The sequence below is a fragment of the Callithrix jacchus genome, chromosome 12, assembly GCF_049354715.1.
Source record: "Callithrix jacchus isolate 240 chromosome 12, calJac240_pri, whole genome shotgun sequence".
Taxonomy (NCBI): domain Eukaryota; kingdom Metazoa; phylum Chordata; class Mammalia; order Primates; family Cebidae; genus Callithrix; species Callithrix jacchus.
Window position 1 is genome coordinate 56,766,393 of NC_133513.1, and position 23,983 is coordinate 56,790,375.

Here is a 23,983-nt window from a genome sequence, read left to right on the forward strand (position 1 = left end):
AAGATGACATGATCTTATACACAGAAAACTCTAAAGATTCCACCAAAAACTGCCAGAAGTAATAAATTCAATAAAGTTTCAGGATACAAAAGCAACATAACAAAAATAAGTAGCATTTCTATATGCCACTAGTGAACTATCTGAAAAAGAAATCCAAAATGCAATCCCATTCACAACTGCTACCAAAAAAAAAAAAACCTAGCAAGTTTTAACCAAGGAGGCGAAACATCTCTACAATGAAGACTATAAAACACTGATGAAAGAAATTGAAAAACACACAAATAGTATCCTCTGTTCATGAATTAGAATAATTAATATTTTCAAAATATTCATACTTCCCAAAGTGATCTACAGATTCAATACAATTTTTATCAATATGCCAATGACATTCTTCACAGAAATAGAAAACTCTTAATATTTGTAGTTTTACTTCTTTAAGTCATTGGTCCATTTTGAGTTATTTTTTGTGTATGGTGTGAGGTAAGGGTCCAACTTCATTCTTTGCATGTGGACATTGTTTTTCCTTGTACCATTTGTTTAAAAGACTATATTGTCCTCCCAACCCATTAGATTGTCTTGGCACTTTTATTAAAATTTATCAGTTGACTATAAATGTAAGAGTTCATTTCTGAACTCTCGATTCAATTGATTCTTTATGTCTATCTTTATGCCTTTATTATTGTCTTGATTACTTGATTACTGCAGCTTTATAGAAAGTTTTGAAATTTGGAAGTGTGAGTTTTCAAGTGTGAGTTTTCTACTTCAAGATTGTTTTGGCTACTCTGAGTCCCTTGCATTTCCATATGAATTTTAGGATCAGCTTGTAAAAAAAAAAAAAGTTGGGATTTTAATAGTGATTGCTTTCAATCTGTAGATCAGTTTGAGGATGAGCAATATTATTTGATTGTATTATTGAGCATCAGAAGTGCATTGACTTTGGAAGTAACAAATTAGCTAATTAGAAACAAGCCTTTTAGAGTAATGATGAGAGAGGAATTTGTTGAACTAGTGCATCATTTAGTGGAGGGAGGCCTTTGAAACTCAGACTAAGGCATTCGAATTTTATTAGAGATTTTTATTTTTTTTTTTATTTCATTTATTTTTTTTAAAAAGATGGGGTTTCATTATGATGGCCAGGCTGGTCTTGAACTCCTGACCTCAGGTGATCCACCCACCTCGGCCTCTCAAAGTGCTAGGATTACAGGCGTGAGCCACTGCGCCTGGCTCAATTAGAGGTTTTTACAGTTTTTTCCCTTAAATTGGTCTGCATATGTAGATGATTTTATTATGATTCCAGTACTATTATATTTTCCATTGCACTAAAGAGAGCTTTTTCCACACAGAAGTGGATGATTTTAATCAGTCAAAAAATATCAAATACCTTTCAAACAGAGTGGCCACTGCTAACCACTGTAGGAGAATAAAAGAACTGTAACACAAACACACACGTGGGAGACTGAGGTGGGAGGATCGCTTGAACCTGGGAGGCGGAGGTTGCAGTGAGCCAAGATCCTGCCACTGCACTCCAGAGCAAGACTGTCTAATTTAAAAAAAAGCCTGGGCATGGTAGCTCACGCCTATAATCCCAGCACTTTGGGAGGCCAAGCCGGGTGGATCACCTTAGGTTAGAAATTCAAGAGCAGCCTGGCCAACATGGTGAAACCCCATCTCTACTAAAAATACAAAAATTAGCCAGGCGGTGATGGGCACCTGTAATCCCAGCTACTTACATAGCTGAAGCACAATAATCGCCTGAACCCAGGAGGTGGAGGTTGCAGTGAACCCAGATTGCACCACTGTACTCCAGCCTGGGCGACAGCAATACTCCATCTTAAAAAAAAAAATTGTAATAGACAGCCCTTGCTCTCAGGCACCCTACAGTTGAATGGAGAATAATTACGTTTAAGGAAGTGACACCTGTTATTTATCCTTGCTTGCCTAAGACCTTGAAGCAAAGTACTAAGTAGACCAAGATCATGAGTTATTTCTGGAAGAACAACTCCCTATTAAAGATTTGGCCCTAACCCCAACCTATTAAGTAGAAAACGTGTGTCATGTGCAAGTGGGATAGCTTTCTCAGTGCAAATTCATCCACAACAGTCACTTGAGAAAAAATCCAGAGAGAAACACCTTAGTAATACTGCAACTTTCAAAAAATATTTCTCTTTATATAATTGTAATGTTTATTAGTAGAAATAACAATTATTTTAAAATTTGATTCTAGTAACTATATCCTAGGCAAAGAGCTTCCCAGGGAGAGTGGCTATGTGTGTGTATATATTTTAATAATTTATTTTGCAGTTATCTCAAATGTATAGAAAAGTTGCTCAAACAGTGCAAGGAAGTCCCATGTCCCCTTCACCCAGATTCCCAAATAGTTAACAATTCATTGCACTTGCATATTGCTCAATGTGTGTGTGTGCATGTGTGTGTGTACATGTGTATGTATCCCTTGTTAGTCTTTCTGAACATTTTGAGAGTCAAGAGAGCATATTGAAGAGATAGTGTCTCATAACTCCTAAACACACCAGTGTGTATTTCCCCCTAAACAGGGACACTTTCCTACCTAAAAACAAACTTCCACATCAGAAAATCAATATCGGTACAACACTACCATCCAATTCAGATGAGATCAGGCATGTTCAGAGTGGTATGCGATTCACAGAGCTAATTAACATTTTGCCCACTGTCCTAACAATGTTGTTTTCCTTTCTGGTCCAAAATGCTATACAAAGATACATATTGCATTTAGTTGTCATATAGCCTCAGTCAGAGACAGTTCCCAGTCTTTCCTGTCTTTGGATGGTCCACAACCTGAGTTCTTTTGATGGTAGGAAAACCAAAAAGGATGCTTTGTTTTTTTTATTTCACCAGGAGGCTCACAATGTAGACTCCTACCAACACTGGTGATGTTAACCATGATCACCTGATCATGTTGGTTGCCTCCATTCACTGTTTTCCCCTCTGTAATCGAGTAGTATTCCCTGGGAGAAGCATTCCAAAATCACACCAATATTCCATGCCTCATAGAACATCTACCCACTAGCCTTGTCGTTCATTGAAGACTCCTGCCTGAAACATCCTCCTCGGTAGTTGTCAAATGGTGGTTCTGTATTTCCATCCTTCTCTCTACACTTCTGGGTTGGCATCCTACTGTAGAGTTTTCCTTTTTCTCTGTATCAACACGGACTTTCATATTCCTATTTTATTCAATGGGTTGTAATCCATTATTGTCGTTGTTTACTTTCATGCTCAAATTGTCCCTTATTTGGCCCATGGAGTCCCTTCAAGCTGGTTTTTAACACTGCAACATTTTAAAGTATATATATTGCCAAGATTCATCCATGTTGTGTGTGTGGCTGCAGTTCATTAACTTTGACTGCTTTTAAGATGCCATTTTGTGAATATACCACAGTTTGTTGGTCCACTCTTCCACTAATCCGTCGACGGGCACTTGGGTTGTTTCCAGGTTATTGCTATCGTGTTTTGCTATTCTAGCTCTTTAATGGTAAATTTTGAATGCATTAAAATTTGTATTAACATGATAAACTTCAGGTCTGTTTATTGTACAAATATTAAGAACCTAGAAGCAAGGTCATTTTGTACTCTCATCAACAGTGCATGACACGCTCATTTGAGAAATATTGTCTTATTGCATATTTCATGGAGAAATATTTAAATGGTGTTTTCAAATCCGTTTAAGAAAGGCCTTTTTCTTTAAATAAGCTTTCTTTTGTTGTTTTCCCTCTTATTATGGAGAAATACTGAAATAAAGTCGAGAAAGCAAAATGTAAAGGTGGAAACCTGCGCCCTTAACCCAGACTCTTGCCAAGTTAAACGCGGAAACGACAAGAACTCGAAGTCAGGCGGCGGCAGCCGACGCCAGGGCGCAGGCGCAGGAACTCAGCGTCCCGCTCCCTGCTCCGGTCCCCAGAAAGTTATCGCGAGTCTTGGAATAAGCTTGCTGCGATTGCCAAAAGTAAGTTCTCGCGAGAGGTAGTTGGTTGCTATAGTTGTCAAAAGCGTAACTGCGGCTGCCGCAGGTAAGACCATGATCCCTCCTGAGGAAACCCTCTCTTCCCCGCCTCCCCACCCCGGCCCTGCGGCCACACCACCCCGGTCACCCCTCTCTCAGCTAAAGCCAGGCTGAAAATTCCGTTATTTAGACGGAAAAACCGCTGCTGACTCGGCTAGGTGAAGACGACTTTGCCGCCAGCCCCAGCCCCGCGACCCCCGCAGGATCGCGGACTTAAACCCTACTTTTCCGCTTCTCATCACAGGCCCCTTCAGTCCGCGCTGACTGTGCCTGTCTCCAGACCACATCCGGTCACATCGCCTCCTTCGTCCAACGTTTTTCTCACTGGACTCTCCCCTTGCAGCTTCTTCCGAGCAGATGACAAGAAACGCATGCCTTGCTGAGGGCAAAAAGAGTCCCCCACCCTAGCTGCCCTGACCATAACTTTAGTCCTATTTTTTGCATTCATAGTTTAAACACTACCCGAACGCCTCTTGTATAGACATGGTGCCAGGAACTCGGGGTCTGTAAATATGCATGAGATAGGTTACATGTCTTCAAGGGTGTAATCGAGCTCCCAGGAAAAACGCTGCATATTATTAATAGCATTTGTGCAGTGCTTCATAGCTTAAATAGCTTTAATATCTTAGGGGACATTCACAACAAATGTGAAACAGGTTGAAAGTTATCCATTTTACAGAAGGTGAAACTGAGTCTTAGAGAAGTTAGGCATTTGCCCAGGGACACATAATTATTAAGTAGGAAATGTCTTGAATCCCTGGTCTTCATAAATAGGACAACTTGTGGTAGGTAATGCCAAGAGAAGTGTAAAGTGCTAACTGAATTCAGAGGAAAGGCAAGCTTTTCCAACTGAGAAGCTTCATAGACTAGGAAGCATTTGAGCTGGATCTTAAAGAATGAGTAGGATTTGCTGTAGAGACGGAGTGAGGAGAAAGGGAGAGAGAATTCCAGGGAGAAGGAAAAATGCAGAGGTTCAAAAGTGACTAAATGCAGGTAATCTTTGAAAAATACTAAGCAAGAGCATAAGCTAGAAGAGGGGAGAAGTTGACTGGCACTGCAAGATCCTAGAAAACCCTGAATGTAGTACTACATTTAACTGCAGTTAAACTGTAGTGTTAACAGTTTATTTGGTAGGTGAGAGGGAACAACACAGTGATATTCAGATCTGTACTTTAATAAGGTATTTAACTGCTTGTCTCTTCTCATTTTCTCCCAATTTTTTCTTACACCTTACTCCAAGCCTACTAAGCTACTTGCTCTCTCGCTCTCGCTCAGTCTCTCTCTCTCTCTCTCTCTCTCTCTCTCTCCCCCCTCCCTCGTGTGTGTGTGTGTGTGTGTGTGTGTGTGTGTGTGTGTCGTTTTGCCTCTGAACCTTTTTGTTTTGTTTTGAGACGGAGTCTTGCTCTGTCGCCCACGCTGGGGTGCAGTGGCGCGATCTCCGCTCATTGCAACCTCCGCCTCCAGGTTCAAGCAATTCCCCTGCTTCAGCCTCTCGAGTAACTGGGATTACAAGTGCATGCCACCACCCTCGGCTAATTTTCTTTTTTGTTAGTAGAGACGGGGTTTCACCATGTAGGCCAAACTGGTCTTGAACTGAGGCAATCCGCTCACCTCAGCCTCCCAAAGTGCCAAGATTACAGGCATAAGCCACCGCGCCCGCCCCGCCTCTGAACCTTTTAAAATCTGTTCCCTTTCTTGGAATATCCTTCACTTTAGTTTATGAAGACATAGTTCCAGGGTACTTCCTCCAAGATTTTCCTGGCATGCACATGTATTCTCAAATCCAGCCAGGTCCCAGCTTCATTCAGCACTTCCTTGCTGAATGACTGATGATAAGATAACAAACTTCTCTGAAACTCAGTTTTTTTCACTCAAATAGAGATTTAAGAATCACCTAGAAGGGAGGCTACATGTAAGATAATACATGTGAAGCACACCTGGTACACTGGCTGTAATCAGTTAATTTCTTTGCTTCACTCCTTATGTTTGTAAGAGAAAAAAAGTTAATTTTCACCCCCTCTTCCCTCCTGTGTGTTTCACTCCTCCATCTTTCCTCTGTCAGAGTACCTATCACACAGATTATGACTCCCAGTCTAGTTACATGTCTCTCGTTCTCACTAGATTTTAAATTTTTGAGGTTAGAGAGTTCACATCTTATCTCTTGTATTCTCAGCACCCACCATGGTGCCAAGCTTAATGTTTTTTCAGTGAGCAGTTCTGACAGAAGCAGGATGAATTAGAGTGAGAAACTGGAATCAGAGTTACCAGTTAGGAGGCTTTTGTTACAGTCTAGCAGAAGGGTATTGAAGGCCTAATGCCATATTATTGAAAAGGAAAGAAGACTGCTACAAAAGGACATTTCGAATGTACATTTGACAAAGAAGTTGTCAGTACCATGAAAACACTGAAAAGGCCCAGAAACATGTTTTTGAACAAGTGATCTGAGACTTTTAGGTGACTGAAAAAATGCTGGAGTAACTGAGAAGAGGCAGAATAATTATCAAGTCTGAAAGCTGTAAGATGTTGTTTTCTTTTTTGTATCACCAAATACGCTTCGCATAGTATGTCCTCTGTAAATGTTTGAATTGAATTAGAAAAGAAGACCTTTGGGAGGCCGAGGCGGGTGGATCACGAGGTCAAGAGATCAAGACCATCCTGGTCAACATGGTGAAACCCCGTCTCTACTAAAAATACAACAAATTAGCTGGGCATGGTGGCGGGTGCCTGTAATCCCAGCTACTCAGGGAGCTGAGGCAGGAGAATTGCCTGAACCCAGGAGGCGGAGGTTGCGGTGAGCCGAGATCGCGCCATTGCACTCCAGCCTGGGTAACAAGAGCGAAACTCCGTCTCAAAAAAAAAAAAAAAAGAAAAGAAAAGAAGACCTAATTTTTAGTAAGCACAGTGGTTCATGCCTTTGAATCCCAGCACTGTGGGAGGCTAAGGCGGGCAGATTGCTTGAGCCTCGGCGTCAAGACCAGCCTGAGCAGCATGGTGGCTTATGTATGGAAAATACATACAACCCCTTATGTATGGAAAATACAGAAATTAGCTGGGTGTGGTGCCACATGCCTATAGTCCCAGCTACTCAGGAGGCTGAGGTGGGAGGATCACTTGAGCCTGGGATGTTGAAGCTGCAGTGAGCCATGATCGCACCACTGTACTCCAGCCTGGGTGACAGAGTGAGACCCTCAAAAAAGAAATAAATAAAAGACCTTTTCTAAAGAAACAAATATCCAGTTTATTTTTGAATTTGTTTGTTTCCTTAGTATTGTAAAACTGACAGTATATCTGACTAAATAAGAAATATATCAAGACCTTTTCCAATGGACTACCATTTTACGTGATTGCTTCTGTCCTGCTCTCAAAATATATTTTTGTAAAACTGAGAAGTTAAATAATCTTAGAAGGACACTTTGCAGATTTTTAAAAAAAAAAAGGATTACCAGAGAACACTGTGAAGGATGTAGGTCAGCAGTCCCCAAACTTTTTGGCACCAGGGACCAGTTTTGTGGAAGACAATTTTTCCACAGACTGGGGGCAGGGTGGATGGTTTTGGGATGATTCAGCACATTACATTTATTGTGTACTTTATTTCTATTTTTATTACATGGTAATATGTAATGAAATATTATACAACTCACCATAATGTAGAATCAGTGGGAGCCCTGAGCTTGATTTCCTGCTACTAGACAGTCCTGTCTGGGGGTGATGGGAGACAGTGACAAATCAGGCATTAGATTCTCATAAGGAGCGTACAACCTAGATCCCTTGCACGCAAAATGTTACAATAGGGTTCACACTCCTGTAAGAATCTAATGTTGCTGCTGATCTGACGGGAGGCAGAGCTCAGGTGGTAATGCAGGTGATGGGGAGTGGCTGTAAGTACAGATGAAGCTTTGTTTGCTTGCTTGCTGCTCACCTCCTGCTGTGCGGCCCAGTCCTTAACAGGCCACAGGCTGGTACTTGTTCATAGCTGGGGAGCTAGGGACACCCAATGTAGGGGATGGGAGGTTGAGGTGTTCCTCCTTTGTCTTGTGATACTTTGTGCTTCATGGGTTAGTTACCTGTATAAACATCTTTTTAGCACTAACTGGTGAAATCATCCTTGTGACCAGCTCCCTAAAGCACTGCCTATCCAGCAGCCAAGGTCGGATGTGGGGAATAAAACAGCACTGGACTATGGCATTTCCTTAGGTTTTCCCTGATACTGGTTATGATGGAATATGGGTACTTGTGCAGCTGTGGTATATGAGGGAATAGGTTCATTCATTCTGTTTACAGAGACCAAAGAAAACCGGAGGGACTTTACCCAGTTGGTGATATGGAGCAAGTGCCATCAACAGGCAGACTCGTGCAGATCACTGTGACAGAGGGATATGATTTGGTAAAGTTACTTTTGGAAATTCACAAAATCCTTAGTTTTGGGAGTACCTGCAGAAGGAATGGAATTTTGCTTCATTCTCCTCTACCTCCAAATCTTCTGGCTTTACATAGCAGTGGCCTTTCACCTCAGTGTTCCTTATTGTTAGTCTATAATCTCCAAGTCACATTATTGTGTGCCTCAAATGCCTGGCAATCTGAATATTAACAGGGTGAAAGAAGCAGTGGTTTTAGTTTCCATAGACAGCAGTTCACATAAATTTTTTTTTCCTTTCTCCTGAGAAGGATCTGAATTCTTCCAGAGTTTCCCTTGTGATTAATTCTTTTTGATTACGCCTGTAATCCCAGCACTTTGGGAGATTGAGGTGGGCGGATCATGAGGTCAGGGGTTTGAGACCATCCTGGCCAACATAGTGAAACCTTATCTCTACTTAAAAAAAATGTAAAAATTAGCCAGGTGTGGTGGCAGCTACCTGTAATCCCAAGCTACTTGGGAGGCTGAGGCAGGAGAATCACTCTAACCTGGGAGGCAGAGGTTACAGTGAGCTGAGATCATGCCACTGCACTCCAGCCTGAGAGACAGTGTGAGACTCCGTCTCAAGAAAAAAAAAAAGAAAAAAAAGAGAACAACATTGTGATATACTAAAAATTAGGAGTATAATAAAATGGGAAAATATTCTGTATATTAAGTTTAAAAAGATCATTCCAAAAGAGGATATAATTAATGAGCTCCACTTTGTTTTAAAATATATGTATAAAAATGAATATATATGTGCATGTATGGGTACACATATGTACATCCATATATTCACAAAAAAACACTAGAAAATATATTCTAAAATGTTAATAGTGCTTACATGTTAAAGTAAGATTGCAGGTAATTTTCTTTTAAAAATGTTCCTCAGCATACTTTTATTATCAGGTGAAACAATAAATATTATTTTCAATATCCCAACAACAGCACTTAAATGGAATGTTGCATTTAAGTAAAACTAGATTTGTTTAATGATATTTCTACCTATTTATTTTGTTTTGTGATGTGGCTTGTTAGGAAAAAATGAAAAATGCTATTTAGCCCAAATCAAAATAGGCTGCCAGATGTGTAGGAAAATTCTCTATTTGAATATATTTGTAAAGTGCTGCGTTTCTGCCAACAGAAAGGTTTTAAAGGAGATACTCCAGTTACCTTTATTCGTGCAGAATTCAATCAAGTGGTTCTGGGAGACTCTGCAAAAATTACTGTTTCTCCAGAAGGAACTGCAAAATACAATTTCACTAGCAGTTTTGAGTTTAATCCTGAAGGAGGAATCACTTTAGATGACCTCGCTCACAAACCTGTGTTCTGTAAGTCCTTGTGGTTCTAAAAATCAGTGTCTTGATTGCCTTCTTCCTTATCATGTTGAATGCAAAAAGCAGAACTAAAACATTCTTTTTTTTTTTTTTTGCTCAGCAATCTTTATTCGGTTCTTGGGGGTGGGATGCCTCCCTGCCCATGCTCCCACCCTCTCATCCCAGAGCTCCATTGGGCTCAGAGCCCTCTGTTGAGGGAAGGTCTTGGTGCCTGGTCTGGAGGAGAGGGAGGCTCCTTGTCCCTTTGCGGGAGTCGCTGGTCTCTTCTGTTGTGGGGAAGAAGGAAGCTGGGAGGGGCGCTGTCCACTAGCACTCAGAGCTCCATTATGTCCCCAGCTGGGGTCGAGGGGTAGGAGGGACTGGGGATGTCCCCCAGCCTCAGCAGCCGGAGGGCTGCAGGGATCAGGCTGCCAGGGTATCGCCAGAGAAGCAGCTCAGAGCAAGAGCTCCTGAGTGGGGTCAGGGCCGGGGGGAAGGTCATGGGGGGCTGCAGTAGGGGTGATCATTGTGCAGGCTGAGTTGAGAGAAATGGGTGGCCATGTTCTCCTCAGACAAAAACTGCTTGCGCAGAGGCTCCCTAGCGTCCAGGCCGCGAGTCACCCCCAAGGCGGCCCGCGGGAAGCGCTGGGCCCCACCCTGCGGGCCTCGCTCCAAGGCCTGCTCCAGGATCATTGGGTTTTGGGGTCCTGCGGGTGGGATCTGGGCGACGGAGGCCTAAAACATTCTTTTAAACATGTAACTAAAATCACAATAAAGAAAGGGTAGTTCCTTTGTTCCCAGAAGCAGTGCAAGAACTGAAAACCGGAAATCTTGAACAGCTGCCGTTGGTGTGTATATGTTAGTGGAGGTGTGCAGGGAGAAGGCAGTACTCCTGAACCTAGGAGATTGGATTTTAATGCTCTCACAAGGACAGAAAAGCTTTGGCTGCTGTTGGTGGAGAAATAGAGCCTAGGACTACCTCTTCATCACAAGTTAAGTCTCTCAAAAAGAATGGACTAGGAAAAAAAATCTGTTTATCAGCATTTCTGTCTAGATCCTGGGTAAAGAAAAGAGTCTTCACTAGGAATAATCATAGGCTTGTACTAACCATTAAAGAACTATATACTTTTAAAACACAGGAGGAACATTTATATAATAGCAATTGGCTATATTCTAAGCTGTAAAGCAAATCCTACCATATATCAATGGATCAATAGCATGCAGACCACCTTTTCTGCCAAAATACAACAATCAACAAAATTAGCCAACAACAAAAAGATAGCCAAAAACCATTTTGAAATTTAAAAACATACTTATGAATAATTCATGGGACAAATAAAAAAGCATAAAATTGCAAAGCATTTGGAAAAGATCAACAGTAAAACACCAAATATAAAAATTTGTGGGATATAGTTAAAGTTGTACTTAGAGGTACATTTATAATCTTAAGCACATTAATTAGAAATTAAAAGGATTAAAAACAACTTTTGAGAAGTTGGAATAAATGTACTTTTCTCTATTCCTCCCACTCAGTACAGCTACAAACCCTGGACATTATATATAAAACAAACGTAAAAGACTCTGAAAGGTAGAGAGAAGGAGACTTGGGACCTGGGGAATGAGAGTGGTGAGTTCCTTGGGTTTTCTTTTTGCCTTATATATCCCAGACTTCTTGCTGAAGAAGGTGGCAACCTGGAGACACGAATGGACACAGACCAAAAAAAAGAAAGAAAGGCTGATAAAAGTCTGCTCTGTTTAGCCAAAAGACTATCAAAGGGGCAGCCTAGTAAGCCAGAAAAGATTTTTACAGTAACTGCTGTACTCCAGCAAACACCACAGGAAAAAATGGTAGCCCCCACCCTCAATCAAGCTGAGTGGAGAGCCTAGACTTCCACTCTCACAAAGCTCAAAAATGAGGTTCTCCATTACCCTAGTGATATCAGAGAAGACCAAGTAGGGAGCCAGTATTTTCATCCCCTCTAGTAATAAGTCCCCTTCTATCCCCCATAATGTTAATGGAGACCATGTGGATCTTGGACTTCTATCCCAAACTGTCAGCAACAAGATGCCCCTTCACTTCCCATTGGAGTGGTGACAGAGGAGGCCTAGTTTAGAGTCAGAACTTTCACTATCATCCAGGGATAATGAGTCCACACCCACTGTGGTATCAGTGGAAACCAAGTTAAGAATCAGGGCTCCAGATCCCCTACTCAGCAGTCATGAGGAGCTGCCCCCATCAGGCATCAGCAGAGGCTGAGTAGGGAACCTAGACTTCACCCCAACTTGGCAGTAATGAGGCAGCATTTCCTTCTTTCTCCTGTTGGGGTGGTGTTGGAAAAAGCCAGCTAAAGCAGAAGGTATAAGTAAGAGCCAGAGATTCATAATAATAGGAAAAGTCTGGGTTTCTACTGAAAACTATAAGTCATTCCAAGAACTGGAAGATCTGAAATTGAATTAAAAAACATAAAGTATGGGTGCAGTAGCTCATGCCTGTAATCCCAACACATTGGGAGGCCAATGTGGGCAGATCACTTTGAGCCCAAGGAGTTTAAGAGCAGCCTGGGCAGCATGGTGAAACCTCATTTCTACTAAAAATACAAAACTAGCTGAGTGTGGTGATGCATACCTGTAATCTCATCTACTCGGGAAGCTCAGGCACGAAAATTGCTTGAGCCCAGGAGACGGAGGTTGCAGTGAACTGAGATCGTGCCACTGCACTCTAGCCTGGGTGACAGAGCAAGACCCTGTCTTCAGAGTAATAATAATAATAATAAATTAAAACATAATCACTACTACCAAGATGGTAGATATGTTAGAATTATGAGACAATGATTTTTTTTTTTTTTTTTTTGAGACAGAGTCTCACTCTGTTGCCAGGCTGGAGTATAGTGGTGCAATCTCAGCTCACTGCAAACTCTGACTCCCAGGTTCAAGCAATTGTCTTGCCTCAGCCTTCCGAGTAGGTGGGATTATAAGCATGCACTGCCACATCCAGCTAATTTTTCTATTTTCAGTTGAAACAGGGTTTCACCATATTGGTCAGGATGGTCTCCATCTGACCTCATGATCCACCTACCTCGGCCTTCCAAATTGCTGGGATGATAGGCATGAGCCACTGTGCCTGGCAAGACAATGATTTTAAAGAAGCCATGATAAAAATGTTTAAATGAGCAATTATAAACATGCTGGAAACAAAGGAGAAAATAGATTCAGCAAAGAAACAAAGTCTCAGGAAATAGAAAATACAAAGAAGAACCAAATAGAAAGTTTAGAACTGAAAAATACAGTAACTGATAGAAAAAGCTCAGTAAATGGGCATAACAGCATAATGGAGAATAGAGTGGAAAGAATCAGACAGGAAGGTAGAAATTACCCAGTCTTAACAATAGAGAAGAAATAGACTAAAAAAAAATGAAAAGAGCTTTAGAGACCTGTGGGACCATAGCAATATAACATCAGAGTCTTAGAAGGAAAGGAGAAAGAGGATGGGTCTGAAGAGGTATTCAAATAAGTAATGTATTAAAACTTCCCAAATTTGACAAGAAACATAAGCCTACAGATTAAAGAGGCTGAGCAAACCTCCAACAGGAGGATAAACCAAAAGAAATCTGCACTAAGAAATGTAATGAAACTCATGAAAACAAATGGCATAGAAAACTTGAAAGCAGCCATGGGAAAACAGAATGACGTCAGATTCTCATTAGAAACCATGGAAGTCAGAAAGAAGTGGCACAATATTTTCAATGATAAAAGAACTGTCATCCAGGTGCAGTGGCTCATGCCTGTAATCCCAGCACTTTGGGAGGCCGAGGCGGGCTGATCATGAGGTCAGGAGATTCAGACCATCCTGGCTAACATAGTGAAATGCCATCTCTACTAAAAATACAAAAAATTAGCTGGGTATGGTGGCACATGCCTGTAGTCTCAGCTACTTGGGAGGCAGAGGCAGGAGAACTCAAGAAGCGGAAGTTGCAGTGAGCCAAGATTGCATCACTGCACTCCAGCCTGGGTGACAAAGTGAGACTTCATCTCAAAAAAAAAAAAGAAAGAAAGAACTGTCAACCCAGAATCCTATACCCAGAGAAGATATCCTTCATATACAAAAGGGTAGTCAACACATCCTAAGGTGAAAGAAAAGAGAGAATTTGTCACCAACAGACCTACCCAAAGAGGAAGTTGAAGGAAGTTCCCTAAACAGAAAGGAAGTAGTAACCTTGGAACAGCAGAAAAGAAGAAAGCATGGTAAGGAAAAATTTGGATAAATAAAGTAAGCTTTCCTTCTTGGGTTTTCCAAATTGTGTTCGACAGTTGGAACAAAACATGACACTGTGTGATGTGATTCGAAATGTACATAGAGAAAATACTTAAGGCAGTTATAGTGGGAGGATAAAGGGACATGAAGGGAAGTAAGATATCTATATATCAGTCAAACTGGTGAAATGGTGACAACAGTAGACTATGAAAAGTAATGTACATATAATGTAATACCTAGAGCAACAACTACAAATTCTGTACAAAGAGATATAGTCAAAATATTAGAGATAAAATGCAATTTAGAAAATGTTCAAGTAATGCACAGAAAGGCAGGAAAAAGCAGAGAAATGAAAAACAGGACAAATACAGAAACAAAAGAACCCCAGCAGACTTAAGCCCTACTATATTAATAATTAAAGTAAATATACCATTAAATTGTGCCACTGCATTCCAGCCTGAGTGACAGAGTGAGCCCCTACCTCAAAGCAAAACAAAACCCACCAACTAAGAGAGAGAGTGGATTTAAAAACTTTGCTGTCTACAAGAAACTCAAAATATAACCATATATTCAGGTTCAAAGTAAATACTTAAGGCAGTATTTACGTTTATTAGTAAAGGAAATCAAAAGTAACTATATGAGCATCAAAGTATACTTCACAGCAAAGAAAATAATCAGACACAGACACATTCATTGATAAAAGGGTCAATCTACAAAGAAGATATTGTACTTCTAAGTGGGTATGCACCAAACAGTTGCACAATGTGAAGCAAAACCTGATACAACTGTCAGAAAAATAGATCAATGAAATAGATAAATCTACAATTATAGTTGGAGACTTAAACACCCGTTTCTCAACAATTTATGTAATAACTGAAGACAAAATCAGCAAGGATAGAAAAAAACCTCAGTGATGATATTAACCAACATAATCCAATCAATATTTATAGAACATCTAACAATAGTAGAATAACATTATTTTCAAAAGCCCACAAACCATATATCAAGATCACATCCTGGGCCATAAGCTAAACCTCAACAAGTTTAAATGAATTTAAATAATATAGAATGTGTTCTCTGACAGCAGTAGCATCTAAGTAGAAGTCAATAAGATAGTAGGAAATTCTCCAGATACTTGGTAACTAAAAGACACTTGAAAATAATTCATGGGTCAAAAACGAAGTCTCAAGGGAAATAAATAATAGTCTCTGATTAAGTGCCCACTGTGAGGCAGCAATGAGCTATGGTCCCATCCTACCGAATGCCAGCCTGGGTGACAGAGCAAGACCCTGTCTCTAAACAACAACAAAAAGAAACTAAAAGGCAAACTTCTAAATAATCCATGAGTCAAAGAGGACATGTCATGGGAAATAAAAAATACAATAAACTGAATTGAAATGAAAATATGACATGTCAAAGCCTGTTGACATGGCTAAAGCAGTGCTGAGAAAACTTATAGCACTAACTGAATACATTAGGAAAAAGGAAAAGTCTCCAATCAAGTACCCATTTCAAGAATCTAGAAAAATAAGAGCAAAAGAAACCCAAAGCAAGAAAAAGCAAGAAAAAATAATAAAGACGAGAACAGAAATCAATGAAATGTAAAACAGAAAAACAATGGAAAAAAATAGATGAAACAAATAGCTGGTTATTTGAAGACGTCAATGAAATTTGCAAACTTCTAGGAAGACTAACCAAGAAAAGGCAAAAAAGAAAAGAAATTACCAATATTAGGAGTAAAATGGAATAACAACTTGAACCCTGTAGACATTAAATGGGTAATAAGGCAATATTATGGACAACCCTATGCATGTAAACTTGACAACTAAAAGGAACAGTTCTTTATAAAACACAAACCAGCCGGGTGCAGTGGCTCACACTTGTAATCCCAGCACTTTGGGAGGCTGAGGCAGGTGGATCACCTGAGGTCAGGAGTTCAAGACCAGCCTGGCCAACATAGTGAAAACCCATCTCTACTAAAAATATAAAAATTAGCTGGGTGTAGTGGCGTGCACCTATAATCCAAGCTACTTGGGAGCCTGAGGCAGGGGAATTGCTTCAATCAGGGAGGTGGAGGTCTCAGTGAGCCAAGATAGTGTCACTGCACTCCAGCCTGGGTGACAGAGCGAGACTCTGTCTCAAAAAAAAAAAAAAAAAAAGAAAGAAAGAAAGTAAAAGAAAGATGGGAAAAAATTTGAAGAGATGGAAAGGGAACCTATAGAATAAAAGAGACTTAAGAGATAGCAACTAATTAACAATGTGTGGCCTTATTTGGCCCTTGATTCAAATAAATGGTAAAGAAAATGCCACTGAGGGAACTGAAGGTTGAACAACAGCAAGGTATGCCATGTTCTTAGGAATGTTCAATATTTTAAAGATGTAATTTTTCCTGTTTATTTATAAATTGAATGTGATCTCTGTAAATCAGCCAACATTTTAAAATGTTATCAAATTTCTATAGAAAATATTTTTTTAAGTAAAAAATAATCAGGAGATTCTGAAAAGAAGGATTATTAGTCCTACATGTTAGAAAAACATGAAACCATAGTAAAACAGTGTAGTACTGGGACATGCATAGACATACAGATCATTGAAACAGACTAGAAGGTCCAGATGTAGTTGTCAGTACTTCTAGTAAGTTAGCATATGGTTAAGATGACATGTCAAATCAATGGGGGTAAGGCGGAACATGGATTATGTAACCAAAGGTATGGGGACACCTGGGTAGCTATCTGGGAAAAAAATGTAACCAGTCTTAAAATTACACCAAAGTCGGGCATGGTGGCTCATGCCTATAATCCCAGCACTTTGGGATGCTGAGGCAGGCAGATCACTTGAGCCCAGGAGTTCAAGAACAGCCTGGGCAATATGGCTAAGCTGTCTCTATTAAAAAATACAGAAATTAGCTGTGTGCAGTAGTGAGCCCTAGCTACTCCAGTGGCTGAGGTGAGAGGATCACTTGAGCCCTTGAGGCAGGGGTTGCAGTGAGCTGAGATCACACCACTGCATTCCAGCCCAAGTGACAGAGTGAGACCTCATCTCAAAAAATAAACAAACACCAAAATAAATACCAGCTGCATAAAATATGTGTCAAAAATTAAACCATGTAAGTACCATAAGAAATCCTGGAATTAAAATAATCAGTGATAAACCTTTGTAAGTATTTCACAACTGTAGAAACCACAGAAGAAAAATATGTATTTTTTACATAAGCAACCATAAGATAAGCCACAAACTGGAATACAATTTGCAATTAATTTCAGTACAGAAGGCAAATTTACCTTTAAAGAGCTCTTACATATTGATAAGAGCAAGAATCTAATGGAAAAGTATACAAAACATATGAAAGGAATACAAAAAGTTCATGGAAAAGGAACTATAACTGGTCCTTAAATATATGGAAAAAATTTCAACCTGACTCTAATACAAAAAATAAACTTATGCTTAGATGCTATTTTCATCTGTCAGATTACAAAGATCACAGAATTTGATAACATACCACACAGGTAAATGTGTTATCAAACTCTGTTATCCTTGCTGAAAACGCTAAAGCTGAACGAAAGTAGGAAACATAGGAATTGAGAAACAAATAAAATACTATGAGGAATAAAATGAGACAAATCTAGAAGATGTGACATTCTATGTAACTATTAGCCTGGTGTCTTCAATGAAAGAGAGAAATATTTGAGAGAAAAAGTATGTGTAAAGGAAGGACTGTTATAAATGAAAAGAAACATGACAACCAAATGCAACAAGTGGCCTTTGAGTGGATTCTGGTTTGAACAGACCAGCTATAAAATAATTTTGGGGATAACTGGGAAATGTTAAGTATAAACTGGACACTAGATGAATTAAGGAATTATTTAATGCTATTATCACACACTTGCTAGATGTGGAAACTGTGGTTTTCTAGGAAAATGTCTTATTGGGGATTTATATACTTTGGTATTTAGGAGTAAAATGTCACGATGTCTGTAATTTATTTTAAAAGTACTTCAGCAAACAAAGCAAATATGATAAAGTATTTGAGCAAACAAAGCTACATATGATGAAGCAAAAAAATTGTTAAATTTAGATTATGGTTATATGGGTAGTTGTTATACTATTCTGCTTTGTGTACTGAAATTTAAGTGTTAAGCATACAGAGTAATGCTGTAGTGAAAAACATTGTACATACAATGCTACTGGATTACTCCAAAATCTGTTAAGCCTTATAGGAGGCAATATGGGGAGATCTAGAGCAGTGTTTTTCATTTTTCTTTTTTTTTTTTGACCCAAGCTTAAGGGATAAATACAAGATAGAGCAGTGTTTTTCAAACTTCAGATTGTAACTTTGTTGGTCATTCCTAAAATCAATTGATGGGCATTATGACCATTAATTTTGTCTATATGAAATAGAATAGAAAATGCCTAAGGATTTTGACCTAGTCAAGATTAATATTATATGAAGCTTTGTTATATAACTGTATGTATCAGTTCCTTTTATACACATGCATGTATGTGATTATGATCTAAAACCCATTTCTATTATAACTTGCAGGCAAAAAGTTCAAAAGTCACTGAAGTAGTCCAGTATTTTCCACCAAAAGTCACTGATGTTGGTGCCTTCTCTACTTTCAAGTTTATTTTTTTAAACTTATATATCTTTGACAATGCTTTGTTTGTTGCACCCTGGTTATTGGATGGATGAGTTTTAAATGTCTCATTTTCTTTGTTTTGATTTTTCTAGTAACTGTGACTGAAGTTTTACCGAAGGAAAAGAAACAGAAAGAAGAGAAGACCTTAATTCTTGGTCAAGCTGTGGTGGATCTTCTTCCCTTACTGGAAGGTCAGATGTATGCTTTGCCGAAAAGTGGAAATGGGAAAGCTCATAAAATTTAGCCCCAGACAGATACAAAAATTAGCCTCAATGAATTTGAGGGATTTGAGGGGAAAAGTGGGCACATTTATCTCTGCCTGCAATCGCACTAACTTAACCCTTTCTTCTTTGGCTCAACATGGGCTTCTTTTTGCAGGACAGAGTTCATTTCAAACAGCAGTTCCATTGCACTCTGTGCAGGGCTCGCCCTTAGAGACTCCTAGATCAAGTGCTAAGGTAATCAGAGTTTTAGCTCTCTACATTTTAGCCTGCCATTCAATCTAACAAGTCTGTCTGCTATTAAGGTTCAATTTGGTTGAGTGTAATGTATTGGGCATTTTCTTTTCACAGCACACACAGCGTTAGATTCTGGGAAACAAAGATAATAAGGCTGAGTCCTACTTTGAAAGCCCACAATCTGTATATCATAGATTATAACCCAGTGTGATTAAATGGTGGAGTGAGGCACATGGGCACAGAGCAGGTATCAGTTACATTGTCCACGGGTAGAGGCAAGGAAGACTTAACCATGGAAATAACTCTTGAGCTATGTCCTGATGGATCACGTAGTATATGAAAGCGTCTCATATACTTTAGGGCATGGTAGCATGCTTCTCATTGAAAATTTCTAATCCAACAGTTCCAGCCCAGGCCCATTTCTGGAATTCTAGAATGTCAGACTTTGCAAGCACCTACTATATACCTCTATAATGTTATCCCATAGGCACCTAAAACTCAACATTCCAGAACTGAACTCAGTGTTTTCCCTGAAACCTACTCTTCCTTTTATCTTAGTTTTTTGACTAGTGGCATCACCCATCCATTAAATCATGGAACATAGAACCTAAATTACGTCTATGACTGTTCCCTCAGACCCTAACTACATCCAGTCCTCAAATCTGCCTTTCATCATATCCTGCCTTTTCCATCTTCTAAGTGTCTTTAGGTTTCCTTTTTGGATTCATTCCTACTTTTTTTGCCTTATTATCTCTCACTTGGATGGTTACAAGTAGTCTTGTGCCGCCGGGCACGGTGGCTCAAGCCTGTAATCCCAGCACTTTGAGAGGCCGAGGAGGGTGGATCACGAGGTCAAGAGATCCAGACCATCCTGGTCAACATGGTGAAACCCCGTCTCTACTAAATAATACAAAAAATTAGCTGGGCATGGTGGCGCGTGCCTGTAATCCCAGCTACTTGGGAGGCTGAGGCAGGAGAATTGCCTGAACCCAGGAGGCGGAGGTTGCTGTGAGCCGAGATCACGCCATTGCACTCCAGCCTGGGTTACAAGAGCGAAACTCCGTCTCAAAAAAAAAAAAAAAAAAAGTAGTCTTGTGCCTACCTTTGCCTCCCGCTAGTTCAATCTTCCCATGGCTTGCACAGTGATTAAAAAGTGAATCTGATCTCATCTCTTCCCCTACTTAGTACTGTGTAGTTCATGGATTCACCCACTGCTTACAAGTTAAGGTCCAGGTCCAGATTGCTTAGCAGGCGTAAGGCATCTTTTTTTTTTTTTTAGACAGCGTATTGCTTTGTTGCCAGGCTGGAGTGCAGTGGCATGATCCCAGCTCACTGCAACCTCCACCTCCTGGGTTCAAGCAATTCTCCTGCCTTAGCTTCCTGAGTAGCTGGAACTACAGGTGTGCACCACCACGCCCAACTAATTTTTATTTTTTAGTAGAGACGGGGTTTCACCATATTGGCCCGGATGATCTTGATCTCTTGACCTCGTGATCCGCCCGCCTTGGCCTCCCAAAGTGCTGGGATTTCAGGCGTGAGTCACCGCGCCTGGCTAGTGTATTTTATGATGGGAGCCTCTCTCTTTAACCTCATCTTCCATTATTCCTCTCCTTATATTAATACCTCAAGTTCCAGAATCCTGAATTACTTACATATACCTAAATGGAAGATACCATACTGTTCCAATCCCCCTTTACATAGACTATTTTTCCTTCTAAGACTAGTCAAGTGCAGTAGTGAGAAGCAGGGAAAGAAGCAAACAAAAAATTTGATCTGTAACTGACTGGGAAAAGTCAATTGAGATAACTCACTACCTTTGGACCAGCCTAGATAAACTGTTTTTATCTAGAATTATTTCTCTTTCCTTCCTCTGCTAATCCAGGTTTTAAACGATAGTCATCCTGTAACTGTCAGCCCAGCCAAATAGTTAATTCACTTCCTCCTTGGTGTCCTTGACACCATTTTGTACAGGTCTCTAGTATAGATTTCACATAGATCATGGCACTATGCCATGAGTTCCATGTTGAAGGGAACTATATATTCTTTGTCTTTATATCCCCAGTGATGTAGCAAAGTGCCTAGCATTCTATACACAATTTTTTTTTTTTTTTTTTGAGACGGAGTTTTGCTCTTGTTGTCCAGGCTGCAGTGCAATGGCATGATCTCAGCTCACTGCAACCTCTACTTCCTGGATTCAAGCAATTCTCCTACCTCAGCCTACTGAATACCTGGGATTGCAGGCAGTCACTACCGTGCCTGGCTAATTTTTATATATTTTTTCTTTTTTTGAGACAGAGTCTTGCCCTATAGCTCCGGCTAGAGTGCAGTGGCGTGATCTTGGCCCACTGCATCCTCTATCTCCCAGGTTCTGGTTCAAGCCATTCTCCTGCCTCAGCCTCCCAAATAGCTGGAATTACAGGCATGCACCACCATGCCCAGATAATTTTTGTATTTTTAGTAGAAATGGGGTTTCACCATGTTGGCCAGCCTGGTCTTGAACTCCTGACCTCAGGTGATCCTCTCGCCTCAGCCTCCCAAAGTTCTGAGATTACAGGCATGAGCCACCTTGCCTGACCTCAAAACACATTTAAAACCTACTTTGTACATGTCCTGAGTGAAAATGTCAGAGATATACACATATATGTCTATACCTATTTATGTGGAATATATACATAACCGTTTGAAAAAAATTTCTTATTACAGAGCATTATTTAAATTACAAAAATAATCATAAGATATAGACTAGCCAAAAAAGCATCTAATCTCACGCATGTGCAACTACTATTGACATTTCATTTTTTTCTTTTTTTGAGATGGAGTTTCACTCTTATTGCCCAGGCTGGAGTGCAATGGCACAATCTCAGCTCATGGCCTCCCCGGGTTCAAGTGATTCTCCTGCCTCAGCCTCAGCCTCCCCAGTAGCTGGGACTACATGGCATACACCACCATGGCTGGCTAATTTTGGTATTTTTAGTAGAGATGGGTATTCACCATGTTGGCCAGGCTAATCTTGAACTCCTGATCTCGGGCGATACACCTGTCTCGGCTCCCAAAGTTCTGGGATTATAGGAGTGAGCCACCACACCCAGCCAACATTTCGATTGTATCTTCCAATTCCTGTTTATATGTATTTATCTATATACTTTACCTCAGAATGGTAGAGTGGGAAGGGATTTAGTTTAGGGATAAGATTCTCTTCTTGGCTCTATCTTTTCTAAATCGTGGGATCTAGAGAATATTATTTCAGTTTATGGAAATAAGCTTTACCTTCTTATCTTGAACAGTGATATGAGATTCAAATGAGTTAATGAAAAAAGGAAGACCTCTGGCAATTTTCAAAATGCTGCATAATTTTATTCTTTTACAGCAGTGCAGTCTTGAAGTTAAAGTATTAGTGGCAGAACCTTTACTGACCACAGCCCAGATCTCAGGGGGCAATCTACTGAAGATCACATTGGAGGCTGCTTACTCTGTGCCTGAATCCTTCATTCCAACAGGTCCTGGGCAGAACTATATGGTCGGTCTGCAAGTGCCATCAGTTGGAGAGGTAAAGCCCTACTGCCGGATATTTATAGAGATTCAAACATGTCTGCACTCACATAGCCATCTCTTCCTCACCTCTAAGATTTCATTCAAAGCACTACTTTGCTAATGGCTGAGATTTATTTTAGGCTTGAAAAATAAAGTTTATTTCTGTTTTATATACAGATTTTAATGTTTATGATTTACATATTTATTTTATATTGTACTTTAAATATAATTTATATAAATATATGGTGGAAAATATGTAAGACATTTAAAATGGCCAATTTTGGTGTATTTCCTTATAGATTATTTTTATGTGTACATTTTATAGATTTTGTACAATTACTTTATTAAACAAAACTTTCTCTTAATTCTATGTTACTTTCTTAGGCCAAATTTCTATATATAGGAATGACTGGATATGGAGTTTCTTAGGCTCTTGATAGAGATTTCTAAATTGCTTGCTAAAAGGCTTATATTCAGTTAACACTTCCACTTGTCTTATATCCAGGGCCATGTATGTGAATGACCCACTAGAGTTGTGTAGCAACTGTTCAGTTTGCTGAGGGCTTATGAGGTTCTTGGGACATTGGGACATTTCCTCTGTTGGTACAGCATCAGCCCATGACCTTATACCTTGGGTATTGAGTTGCTGCTGCTGCCCGTTCTGGCACTTTTAAACTTCCTTTTTTTGAGACAGAGTCTCACCCTGTTGCCCAGGCTGGAGTGCAGTGGTGCAATCTCGGCTCACTGCAACTTCTACCTCCCAGGTTCAAGCGATTCTCTTGCCTCACCCTCCTGAGTAGCTGGGACTACAGGCACCTGCCACCACACCGGGCTAATTTTTGTATTTTTAGTACAGACAGGCTTTCATCATATTGGCCAGGCTAGTCTCAAACTCCTGACCTTGTGATCCATCTGCCTCGGCTTCCCACAGTGCTACGATTACAGACGTGAGCCACTGCACCCAGCCTAGACTTTCATTTACTTCTTTTGGCCTTGGCTATATGATAAAAGAAAACTTTTTTGTTGTTGTTGTTGCTGTTTTACTTTATCGATTATGTTGATGTGTTTGTTGCTGACGAAGGGTCTGTTGTACTTTAGTTTGCTATAGTGTTGGAAATAGAACGTTTTATATATATATATAAAATATTGCATTTTAGGTTTTTGGGTACATGTGCAAGATTGTTGCATAGGTACACACATGGCAATGTGGTTTGCTGCCTTCCTCCCCATCACCTATATCTGGCATTTCTCCCCATGTTATCTCTCCCCAACTCCCCACCCCCCACTGTTCCTCTCCTAGTTCCGCCACAGACCCCAGTGTGTGATGCTCCCCTCCCTGTGTCCATTTGTTCTCATTGTT

General features: G+C 40.1%; 1 protein-coding gene and 1 pseudogene across 12 annotated transcripts in view; one reads left to right on the top strand and one right to left on the bottom strand.

Annotated features, from left to right (window-relative positions):
- Positions 1 to 3,878: 3,878 nt before the first annotated feature.
- Positions 3,879 to 23,983, top strand: part of CFAP70 (cilia and flagella associated protein 70) — a 134,474-nt gene continuing 114,369 nt past the window's right edge. For 3 of the 11 annotated variants that reach the window (XM_054242303.2, XM_054242306.2, XM_054242305.2), the window contains exons 1-6: positions 4,012 to 4,043; positions 8,318 to 8,420; positions 9,574 to 9,760; positions 18,727 to 18,825; positions 19,013 to 19,092; positions 22,460 to 22,639. In XM_054242303.2, the coding sequence (XP_054098278.1) occupies positions 8,358 to 8,420; positions 9,574 to 9,760; positions 18,727 to 18,825; positions 19,013 to 19,092; positions 22,460 to 22,639 (609 nt within the window). In that variant the 5' untranslated portion in view covers positions 4,012 to 4,043; positions 8,318 to 8,357. Of the gene's footprint in view, positions 3,980 to 4,011; positions 4,044 to 6,425; positions 6,552 to 8,317; positions 8,421 to 9,573; positions 9,761 to 18,726; positions 18,826 to 19,012; positions 19,093 to 22,459; positions 22,640 to 23,983 lie in introns of those variants that run through there. The other 8 variants (XM_078345559.1, XM_078345560.1, XM_078345562.1 and 5 more) reach the window with 6 other exon arrangements.
- On the bottom strand, positions 9,846 to 10,480 carry LOC100390424 (host cell factor C1 regulator 1 pseudogene; annotated as a pseudogene). The gene has a single exon (XR_008475258.2). The product of XR_008475258.2 is annotated as a host cell factor C1 regulator 1 pseudogene (transcript).